Source organism: Colius striatus, chromosome Z (genome assembly GCF_028858725.1).
Source record: "Colius striatus isolate bColStr4 chromosome Z, bColStr4.1.hap1, whole genome shotgun sequence".
In the NCBI taxonomy this organism is placed as follows: Eukaryota; Metazoa; Chordata; class Aves; order Coliiformes; family Coliidae; genus Colius; species Colius striatus.
The window spans coordinates 77951537-77963257 of NC_084790.1; the positions used below are offsets into that span (position 1 = coordinate 77951537).

The 11721-nt window shown below is 47.8% G+C and overlaps 1 protein-coding gene across 1 annotated transcript; it reads left to right on the plus strand.

Annotated features, from left to right (window-relative positions):
- Positions 1-3609: 3609 nt before the first annotated feature.
- On the plus strand, positions 3610-11419 carry LOC104551416 (aquaporin-7). Its single transcript, XM_010196699.2, has 5 exons — positions 3610-3699; positions 6749-6875; positions 8958-9095; positions 9790-9908; positions 11198-11419. Exons 1-5 carry the CDS (start codon positions 3610-3612, stop codon positions 11417-11419), a joined length of 696 nt encoding a protein of 231 aa, XP_010195001.2.
- Positions 11420-11721: the final 302 nt, after the last annotated feature.

Here is an 11721-nt window from a genome sequence, read left to right on the forward strand (position 1 = left end):
GCCTAAGGAACCCTCCTCTCTGTCAGCCAACAATGGTCCCAGCGTTGCCCCTGGTAACGCGTTCCTGGGCAGGCTTGCTCTCCCCTAGTGACCAATAAAAGCCATGTTATTCCCCTCCTGCTGACACTACTGCCTCACAGATTACCACTAGCTAATTGAGCTTTAGCAGTCTGCAGTAAGGAGAGATCATGTCCCTGAGGAGTGAAGCGGAGGTCTTCAGAATGGAGCAGGACCTCTCTACCACGTCACCACATCCTGGCAGCTCCCACTTCCCAACATCACGGTAAGAGCTAGCACAGTTTCAGTGGAGAGGAGCATGTGCGGGTGATGTGCCCTTGGACAGCTTCAGGGGTGGTGATGTGTGGGTGAGCAGAAAGGTTGTGAGGCTGGTATCTTGGGAATGGGGAGTCTAGGAACAGTACAGGAGCAAAGCCGTCTGCTGAGAGACAAATATCTGGGATGCCGGCAGCTCACTCAGTGCTTGCCATCCATAAAGAGTGTTAATTGCCAGACTATGGCGTGCAGGTGTTCTAGGGTACATCAAGTGGGGTTTGTCCTGGACAGCTAAGGTCATACTGGTGCTGTACTGGTCTCTCTGACCTGCCCTTGCTTCCTAAAGGGACCTGGAGATGTCTCAGTGCCATGTTCATTTGGTCTGATGGAGGAGCAAGCTGTCCTCATCCACGGTGAGGAGCTCCTCTGCTGTGATACCTGCTCATGCTTGTCTCAGCCTCTGGGGAGACGATAACACTCCACCATTAGGGCTGAAGATAATGGAGTGGTGATGTTCCAGCTGTTAATTAGTGTCATTAAGAGATAAATTAACTCCTTGGTGCAAAGGAAATATGCACTGTCAAACTGAGCCACAGAAGTTATGCCTTGCAGAAGCATGACTACCCTGGAGTTCCTGGGTGCTCATCCTTCCCAGGGCTGTTCTAGTAGGACCCAGGGAGGTTGTTCCCCTGGCTCTTCAGGTCCATAGGTATTGACACCAGCACTGTGCCAAAATTTTCTTCTCCAAGCTGAGATGTTTATTATTAGTGCTGAAAGCACACCTGCCTCAGGGAAGAAAATGGGCTTGGTTTAGCAGGTGATTGCTTACTGTGTGGTGGAAATAATTGTAAGGTCAATAGTCAGTGAAGTTTCAAACTGTGTGCAAGTGAAGGTAAACATCAGAAGGCTATGTAGAGCAAAGCATGAGAGGATAATGCTCTTCTAACAAACCTTATAGGAAAACTTTAAAGGAGAGCACCTGTAAGAAGTAAGTTAACTCATGACTGTGATGGGCTAATGCTGGCTTGTGAGCAAATGGTTTTGAGAATTTGACTGAAAATTAAAAGTCTCCTATCTACAGAGCAGCAGGTTCTGGTAACAGGATATCAGCAGGAATTGGGGCAAAAAGCATTTACCCCTAAAATGCAGACTGGCCACGTCATGAAAGGGAAGATATGGTGTGTCTGCCTGTGTTAGTAGGGGACTTTATTTGGTGACCCCAGAGATCCTCACCAGTCCTGTGGATAAGTGAAATTGTTCAAGTAGAAACAGGTTGTGTTAGGCAACTGGCAGATGTTCGGCTCCAGCCCTTGGCTGTTTCACAGGGTTGATTGTTCTTGCTTGAGATCACGACATCTGGATTCAAGGAGGAAAGGCAGTCCAGCTCACTTGGAGGTAGATGCCTTCATGTGAGTGTGCAGGCTGGAGTTGATCACTTAGTTAGTCCACATTCCAGGTGCAGGCTCTGGGGGGAAACTGCCAGCATGCAGCATTTCTCATAGGCCTGGGCTCAGATGCTTATTTTAGGTGGGGATAAACTGCCCTTTGGAACTGCCTATTTTTGTCTGGTGACTATAAAGAAGAGGCTGACAATGCAGGCTCATACACTGATTTTAAGTGTTGTCAGAACAGAGGTGCTCTGCCTTATAAGACCTGTAGAAAGGTGTTTGGGTTTGTTGTTATTAAATCTTTGAATGCAGGCAGATCATTATTCTTTAATGTCTAAAAATGCCCAGAGGAACCCTAAAAGGAAAAGGTTCTCATATTTTCATCGACTAAGTGAGGATTTCTGAACCTTTTTAAGGGAGAAATTAATGCCTCAGTGCCATCTTATAGAATGACCTGTGTGAAAGGATAAGCAGTGGCAAGAGACACATCCAGTGATCCATGACATCATCCTAGAAGCATGATGGAGTTATAGGGGATTTGGTGGTAAACTGGGATTGTCTTTTTCCTGGGGAAGACCATAAATCCATGGGAACCCAGAGTTCCCAGAAAGTGCCTGTCCATTTTACAGCCCAAATTAGAATACGGAGATGCCTATACTTAATGCTTGGATGCAGGAGACAAAACCTTCCAGAGACACAGCAGCTTCCTTGCTTGCCCACAGGGGAAGAATCCACTGAGATGTCCAAGTGAAAAGTTAAGTTGTAGGTCCATTTGTGAGGGATACTGACCCTCGCACCCTGCGCACCCAAGAAAGGCTGCGAGGTCTTCTGTACACACTGTTGCCAGGATCTCAGCTGTACATGTCAGCTGGAAATTACCATGTGCAGAAGAAGCTTGAGGCATTTGTCACCACTCTGACCTGGTGCTCCAGGGACCGTGTTTGTTTACACTGCGCTGATAAACATTTGTATGTCAGAGAATGAAGTGACCTGGAAAGATTTATCAGGCACTTTGCCACAGCATGGCCCACAGACTCATGGAACAAAAACCCTTCCCACCTAGAACTATGCTGTAGGAAGACCCTTTGCCAGCTTGTGGTTATCATTCTTTGTGATTAGATGGTTCTTAGTATCAGAGACAGACGAGTAAATTACTGCATATTTAGCCAGATTTTCCATAGATTGTGCCCATCCACAGCTGTTGGTGAAGGTGGGGGAAGGAATGCTGGAGGGACAGCCCTGATGCTGTGTGAGCAGTAGTCATAATATTGATATCAACAGTGAGCACAGCACTGCAAGAGCTGCTGTGGAAAGTCACTACCATCCCAGACCCATTGCAGTCTCCTTCAGAGACACACTGAGGAGCTGCAACAGATTGAGAGGAAGGTGAAGAAAACTGGCAAAGAACCACACAAAGCTTGCAAAAAATGGTCTTGATTGTTTGGTAGGGTTTTTTCAGCAACTGAGCAAAGGCATTAAAACCTCACGGTCGAGAGGTAAAAGTGCCTGATGAGTAGGTAGATAAGCAGAGGGAATCAGGAGGTGGAGGAAGAATCAGGACAGTGAGGGCTCTGCTCTGGGAGCCAGATGTGACTAGGTGGTGTTGCCAAGACTGGTCTCACATGAGGGGACAGACCAGTGGGGCAGAGAGGCTGTCCACTAGTGTGATGGGAGCTGTGAAGGCTGCTGCATTCAGCACGAGCAAATATTCAGCCTGAAGCATTGCTCAAGGCACTGTGCTTGTCCCAGCTGCAGAGAGAGCATCTTCATTACGGGTGAAGACTTTGAAACCAACCAGTACTTTATTGGCTTGTTCATTGTTAACCACATGAATGAAGATGTCTGGGGGTGAAAGGAAGGTGCCAAGTTTCAAAGGGTAACTTAGTGTAATGAGGTGTGCTGTCACAGCAGGAGCTGCCTCAGCCACGAACTGGAGCCAGAGAGGAAAATGCTGGAGAAGATACAGAAGGCGCTGGTGATTCGCAGCAGCACCATCAGGGAGCTGCTGGCGGAAGCACTGGGGACGTTTATCTTAATGGTAAGGAGCAGATGGGCCCAGACATGCGTGTATCTGGTGCATCTGGGGCAGGGGGGGAGGGCTGATGGGAGGGGTAAGTGTTTGCACTAGCAATTTGTAAGTGGTTTCCTACCACATCCTCAAGGTTGCTCCACAGGTGATTGCTACTGCTCTGCTTGGGAGGCAGCTTCCCATTAGGTAGACCATCTGTCAAAAACCATCTAGAAGAAAGGGTGGGAGGTAGGCACTGGGCCTCAGTGAACTGAGGCTTTTCTTCTTGCAGTGCCACAGGCAATGGTATGGCTGAGGCATCCTGCACAGGTTTGGGGAGCAGACCTTGACTCTTCTACCGCTGAGAGATTCTGTGAAATGAGAACAGGACAAGGGGTAATGGGATGAAGCTGGAACACAAAAAGTTCCATTTAAACATAAATACTATTTTACTGTGAGAGTGACGGAGCAGTGGCACAGGCTGCCCAGGGAGGGTGTGGATTCTCCTTCCTTGGAGGTCGTCGAGACTCACCTGGACACGTTCCTATGTGACCTGATCTAGGTGAACCTGCTTCTGCAGGGGGTTGGACTAGATGATCTCTAAAGGTCCCTTCCAACCCCTACCATTCTGTGATTCTATGAGAACAGCATTCATCCATCCTCCTCTCAGAGTTGCCAGGATAACAAACACCTGTTGAACTCTCCAGAGCCACAAACCCACCACTCAGAAGTGTAATTACCAGGTGTAAAGTGTGCCAGGATTTCACTTTTGCTGTTCTTTTGCTTGCAAATTAATAGTGTTATCTAAATCATGTGGAAACTGCCCCCTCTTGCCTGTTTCACGTGTTTCAGGTCAGGGTGAGGAATCAAAATTGATTGATCCCTGCTTGGGGTGAGGTGCCCACTGGGACCTGAGCCTTCATGTCTTGGACCAGCATAGTGAAAGGAGATCCTCTCCATGAAAAGGTCCATTAGCTGACTCTGCCAAATTAATATTCCTGGGCTTTGCTAGAGCTGAGACACCTTGGGCTATACAGCAGCTAGCACGGAAGGGCTGGGGATAACCTAAATAACTTGTACTTGGAGAACTGGAGGAAGATAACATTTGTGTAAGCATGGGCGCCTTTTGACACAGCTGTCTGTACAAAAAAAGGTGTTTATTTTCAAGGGTAACAACTGCATGTGCAAAGGATGTCAGAGTACAGACATCTGTGACTCCTCAGCAGGAGCTGAGCAAACCATTTTCCTTTTCCATCCTCTTTGGTTTTTGGTGGTGGAAGTTTGCAGATGATGAAAAACAAGTTCAGGGGTGTCCTATCAGTGCTGTCTCTGGGAAACAGCATGAGGAGGAGACTTTTCTCTGCACTTTGACAGTCCAAGACCAATTTTGTAGCCTGCAGCTAGTGCTCAGTGATCCTCATGAGGGAATAGAGTAGGAGGAGGGCTACTGCATATGGACCCCAATCAAGGGCTGACAAGAAACAGCATCCAGTATCTGAATATAGAGTAAAGTATCCAAACCTTCAGCAGCCCAAAGGCCCACAGTGAACCAGGAATGTGCTGGATTCATCTCCATTCATCCTCCATCTGGATGACCATTATCTGATAATAGCACTTAGCCCAGGGCCTCTTGCTCTAATGGACAAGCTTGCCCACAAAGGAGGGAACCAGGAGTAAGGCAGCAAAGGCAGTAAATAGTGCAAAGGCTGGGAAGGTAGGGAAAAAGAAGGGATTTTGAGACTTTGAGAATAGACAAAGACCAGGAGTTTGTCTCTGTGCCACAAAAGAGATTCTGTGGCCTGCTCTGTGTTTTCAGGTCTTCAGCTGCAACAGCTGTACCTCCTGTCCTACCCATCCCCCTCCTGCACCTCCATGCTGTCCTGTAAAACCTGTGTCTTATGCACTTGGCTTCTCTTGGACGTGGCTTTGGAAAAGTTAGTGGCGAGGAGCCACTTGCAAGAAGCTTGCAAGAGCTTTGCAGATGCTTGGAGACACCCCAAACACTGCTTTTTGGGGCTTTTGCTGAGGCAGACTGAGAAGGGCTCACACCACAGAGGCTGTAGCTGTGTGCAAAGCACAGAATGTAGTAAGAGATAAGCATAATGTCTCTGGGGAAGAGAGGATTTTGTTCATGTCTGAAAGGGAAGAAGGAGAGCACACATTTGAGATAAAATTTGGATCTAGGCGGAGTGGCCAGAAAAGATCACAGTTAAAACAGAACAGGCCAGAGCAGAAGTTTAGATGCTGGAGAACACGTCGACTTTCTTTTTATCTTGGAGGGACATCTCACCCTGGATAAACATCAGTGCAGTCCAAGGAACAGTTTGCACTAAGTGGCTTGCAAGGCAGAAACCTCAAGAGTAGCTCTGTCCTCCAGATTTCCGTGTAAGAGCTGTGAAAAGAACTAATTTTTCCACCTTCTGACCACATTAAGAAAATGAAACAGAATTTACTTTCAGGCCAGGGCAATTTCTTGAATGTGTCTTTTTCTGTTGGAGAGTGTTTACTTTTTCACTTTTTTCCCCCCCAATTCCTCTTTAGTAGAATTTTTTTTAAAAATGACAGTATTGAAACGTCTGTTTTCAAACTAGAAGTATCTGTGTTGAAAGGAAAAATCAACCTAGAATTTCCTTCCTTGTTTTCTGCTGGAGTAAGTTACCAAAATTAGAGTCAAATTTGGCAAATAGCTGTGTGCTATTTTCAGTTACTCCCTCTGCAGGGATGCTCCCCTGGCTCATGTCCCTGGTTTCAGGCACAGATGCCATTACCGTGGACGTGAGTGGATCCCTTGTGAGCCCCAGATCTTTGTGTGGGTGTTTGGGATTTGTCTACCCATACCTAAACATGATTAGAGTGCTTGGTTTGGTGTGATTGGCACTAATGAGGACTAGCCCAGGTACCGCTTCAGTTTTTTGCAGGAGAAGGTCATTCATTCTTCACCTCCTGACCACGGGCACCTTAAAGTCTTCCTGTCTTTGGGAGTTTATTAGTACTGCAGAAAAAGCAGCAAAGCAGCTGAGTCTATCACAGCAATAACACTACTTTTAACACTCCTTTCTCTTTTTTTTCCATGCACTAGGTACTTGGCTTGTCTTCTGTGGCACAAGCGAAATTTGGAAAAGGAGAATTTGGGCAGTACCTGAGCATTACTTTGGGATTTGGCATCGGTACTACCTTGGGCATCCATGCGGCTGGAGGAATCTCTGGTGAGCAGGATGCTCAAGTGTGGGACATCTCTGTAAAGGCCACATGTGTCAGAAGCAGCAGGAGTGGGCTGTGGAGGGGTGAGGGATGGCATGACAAGGAGGAACGGTGCCCTCACCAGGAAAAAATGCAGTCCTAGGGTCCCCAGGAAAGAAGACTCGAGCAGCTCTGGTGACTAACCAGAGTCAGCCTTGTGACAGCCACATCTGCAGTGGGGAGGCAGAGTCTTAGGTTAAGCCAAGGAATTGCAATGGCATGGCAAGATCATGAGAAGCAGGGAGCAAGGCCAGCACAGCATACCTACAATATGCTGACTCCAAACACACGTCCTGAGCTGAGACAGGGGCAAGCAGGATGAGGAGAGAGGTGGAGGTTCAGCCATCTCTCCAGCAGAGCCAGGTTTCAGCAATGCACTTGGGTCTGGGAGCACTTGTTAATTACTTGAGATCTGCCGCTGTGGCCCAAGGAGACAAGGAGCTCTGAGAGCTTGCTGCTACTACGAGGAAGTAAATCATTTATTGCAAAGGAGAGCTTACTGCTGATGTTGCATCAAGGAATGGAATGCAGATTTTCTTCTTATCATTCACACCTATGCACATACAGCCCACACAGTCTCAGGACATGGTGTTTCAGGGCCATGGTCTGGTGTCTCACATGACAGATCAGTACCTTGGCCTTGTGCAATTTCTGCATTCTTTTGCACCAAGGGAAGAGAATAACAGCTCTAGTGAGCAAAATAATTGTTGAAGCAAAGAGATGCCCAAGGCTGAGTGTGGCTTAGAAAGGAAAACGTTTTCATGTAAGCAGTCATCTCTTGGTCTCCCTGTCCTCTTGGAGCCGGTGAAGACATCCCGGAGAAAGTGAGTTGTGGAAAGCAGGTCCCTGCAGTCCCAGGTGACATTGAGATGGAGCTGATCTGCTGAACGCTAGGAGGTGGAAGAAGGTGTCTCAATCAACCACAGTCTGGTTCCAGAGTCAGCTTTAGGGCTTCCTGGCATTGTAGTTTGGCTTCATTTGTTGTCACAAAATGCTTGTTGTGATCTCTGAAATCGCTGCAAAGGATCAGAGGATCAAAAAAAAAAGGGATCTCCTCCTAGTTCAGTTGCAGCTGTGGGACTGTAGCAGGCAGCACATGCACTTTGATTTCACTCTGTCCTGCACTTTGATGAGACGATGTGCATCTGCATCTTACCCCTCAGTCTGAAGCAGAAGGTGGCCACCAAGGTTGGAACACCCATTTGTCAGGAAAAGTAGATATTTCCTTTGGTCTTGTGGGGATATGGTGCACCAAGGACACCAAACCTGCATCCACTTAGTCTTTCTCCAGCAGCACCACTTTGATGCCAAACTCCTCCACAGAGAGTGTTCCTTTAAAACAGTGAAAACTGATCTTGCATAATATGAAAATCACGTACTAAGAGATGTAAGGAAATGCAGAACAAGATTACAAACTCTGCAAGAGGAGGACAGAGTCTGTTAAACACTAATGGGCAGGACTGACTATCCAGGTAGCCCCTTCTCAATGCAGTGACATCTAAGGGCTGATCTGTGTCCCTGATGCCAGCCCTGTGTAGGATTTGCTTTGCAGACATGAAGATATAGGGCATCAGTGGTTGTTTTTGCAGTTGTTTTCCCCAGCACCTCATGCTTTGCCTGCCAGGTGTGCTAGAGGCCCACAGCTCCAACCAGCTGTGGTGCTCAGGCCTGCTCCTTGTCTATCAGACAGTTTCAGAAGGCCTTGCAACTGTTTGCAGTAAGATTTGTTTTATCCACCTGTAGCCATAGAACAGATGGGTGATGAGTCTAAGATATGGGCCCTCTTTAAGCTGAATAGAGAGATGCATACACACAGAAGATCTTATGCTGTGCCAAGAGAGATATCTCTGACAGGTGAGGTGACCCACTCTCTAGAGGCAGCCTCAGGTCTACAGAATTTTTAGAAGGACTAAAGGGCTTCTAAAGGAGGGAGCACCCTGCCCTTGGTTCTCTGGAGCAAGGTCTGGGTGGTTACTATGGGATGTGGGGGGCACTCCAAAACAGCTGCATCAGAGCTGAGGCCATTGTCTTTTGCTGTGATTTTGCAGGAGCTCATCTGAATGCTGCCATCACCCTCACACACTGCATCTTGGGAAACCTCCCCTGGAAAAAGTTTCCAGTTTATGTGATCGGCCAGTTCCTGGGCTCCTTTACGGCAGCAGCTACTGTCTTTGCCCTCTACTACGGTATTGTTGTGTCTTCCCTCACTGTGGTTACAGTGGGCACCATTTCAGACTCAGAGTTCACGAAGAATATTTCCTTTTACAGTATCTAGCATGATGCCTGGGTGAGCTCTTGATAGGACAGACCTCTATGGCTCAAGGCCAGAGCAGAGCCCAGATATCTGTGGGAAGAACATTTTCATGAGAACACAGCTCCTTTTGATCAGAGCATTCCCACTGTCAAAAACCTGTCCTCAACTCAAGGCCAGTAGCTGCCTTTTGTCAGCATTTTGTTTCCAGGGCCTGCATGGGCTTGAGTTAAATGGATTGCTGTGTATCAGGTACAGCTAGATCTCTGGAGGACTCTGCTGGTCTGTGAAAAACAGGGCAGCAGTCACCTGTGGTTTTGAGTTGTGAGCAGCATCCTGTCTCAGTCTTCAAGGGGTAGAGGAGTGCACCCAGAGCATACAGCCTGCCCCAGGCTCCTGCAGCAGGGTCAGGGAGCTGGTAGGTGCGAGGAAGACGTTGCATACCAAAGTCTGTAGGTAACAGATACTGGTGAGATCATGTCCTGTGGGGGAAGGGGGGTGTCACCTCCATCCTATCTCCCATTGCCTCTCTTGCCCTTGGTGTCTGTTCTGGTTGCAGTGGGTGGACTCGTGTACGTGCCATGTGGAATGAACTCAATGATAACTTCCAGGATTCTCATTTCTCCTAGATGCTCTGTATGACTACTCCAAGGGGAACCTTACAGTGACAGGACCAACTGCCACGGCATCAATCTTCGCCACTTACCCTGCTTCCCATACATCCTTCGTGGGGGCCTTCTTCACAGAGGTCAGTGGGGACTGCTGTGGTGTGCTCGGAGAAGGTGGGTGGTAACAGGCACGAGAGCAGGTCTATGCATGCAGGTCTATGCATCACAACTTATACTCCAAGAAGCCCACTATCCAGGCACTTGCCTGACAGGTAGGATCTAAGGCACTGTGGTGGCCAAGCAAGCCTAAATGTTGATGCCTGCAGCCTGCTCTGTAGCTTTGTCCAAGTGTCCTCCAAACACCTTCCCTGCACACTGCCCCAGCAATGGGAAGTGAGAAGCTGAGCTATATCAGGAACAATTTCCTTTGGGCTCTGGGAAGTTCCCTTTTGGATCTTACACCTCCTCCATGCTCCAAGACAGCTCCACTGGCTGCCTTTCACCAGCACAGAGGGCCCAGGACTGTCTTCATATGAACACAATCTGCCTGGATCAAACCCTTAGGTTTTGACAGTCTAATTTAGACTGCATACAGCTGACTCCCCAGCTTACAACACAAAGTCCAAATGCCCAGAAATAGGAAGGAGACACTTCAGGGGACATGGAGCACAGGGGCACTGGAGATGGAAGATTCGCTTCCAATTAAAATCTGAGGAAGCCTGTGGTTTTGGCTTTGTGCTGACAAAACTCTTGTCTGGACATGAGGGTGGTGAAAGCTGGAAATCCTACAGGTGGGGACCTGCTCACTCAGGCTCCCACGGAGCAGGCAGTGTCATTGCTGCACAAGAAAGCAAACAGCAGTGACACTGCATTGCCAAGAGTTGCAGAGTTTCTGCTTTTACTGGTGTCTTTACAAACAGTCTGAGGCTTTCCAGATGCATTTTCTGAAGCATAAAGAGATAGGAGTTATCAAACCACAGCTCCTAAAGTCTTGGGCACTGCAGATCTACAAATGCTAGCTATGTACTGATACAGACAGGACATACAGTTTCCAGCTGAGAATCTGGTATCTGCTTTTAGTCCTGAAACAGCTACAGCAGCAGGCTATTTAAAACACCACTCTCTCTAGGGAGAATCAGATCTGTCTTATTTGCAGTTTCTTATGTCTCTGCCTCTGTTAGACAAAATGTGCTTAAAATAAACCCTGTCCTTGACTTGAAGGGTGGAGGGAGAGGATAGTGCTGAGGAGTTTGTATCAGTCCTGGAGCATGTGGAGATGTTTTCACCAGGAAATGAGTTAAGACTTTGATCAGGCCATCAGTCTTCTCTGCTCTTTCCTTCTGGAAAGTCTCTTCCTCTCTGCTGAGCAGGATCCTTTTGCCTATCCCATTCTCTCTCCTGACCTGTTCTCCCTTTCCTGCTCCTGCAGATTTTAGCAACGGTGATTCTGGTCCTGGGCATTCTGATCATCTCTGATGAGAAAAACAATCCAGCTCAGAAAGGCACGCAGCCTCTGCTCATAGGCATCCTGGTGGTGGGCATTGGCATGGGGATGGGGATGAACACAGGCTATGCCATAAACCCCTCTCGAGATCTGCCTCCCAGAGTCTTCACAGCAATTGCTGGCTGGGGAATGGATGTCTTCAGGTAAGTGACCTGTTCTGCTTTTACACTGGTCAGCTTACAAGGAGAGGAGATAGGCCCAAGACAAAATGATCATGAGACTTTTTCTTTGGATTGAGCGATGGTAGTGCTGCAGAATGCATTCTCCATTCTCAAAGAGCTAAGGTTGTACACAGAAGAACCCTGTGCATTATGTACACAAGGTTTGGAGTACATTCATTCTCCAGCATAAGATTAATCTTGACAGTCAGGTACCTCAATTTGGGCCCCAAACTGGAGATCTAGATGGTTATTGCTGTGACTGGAGAGTCAGAGAGCAGACACTTACAG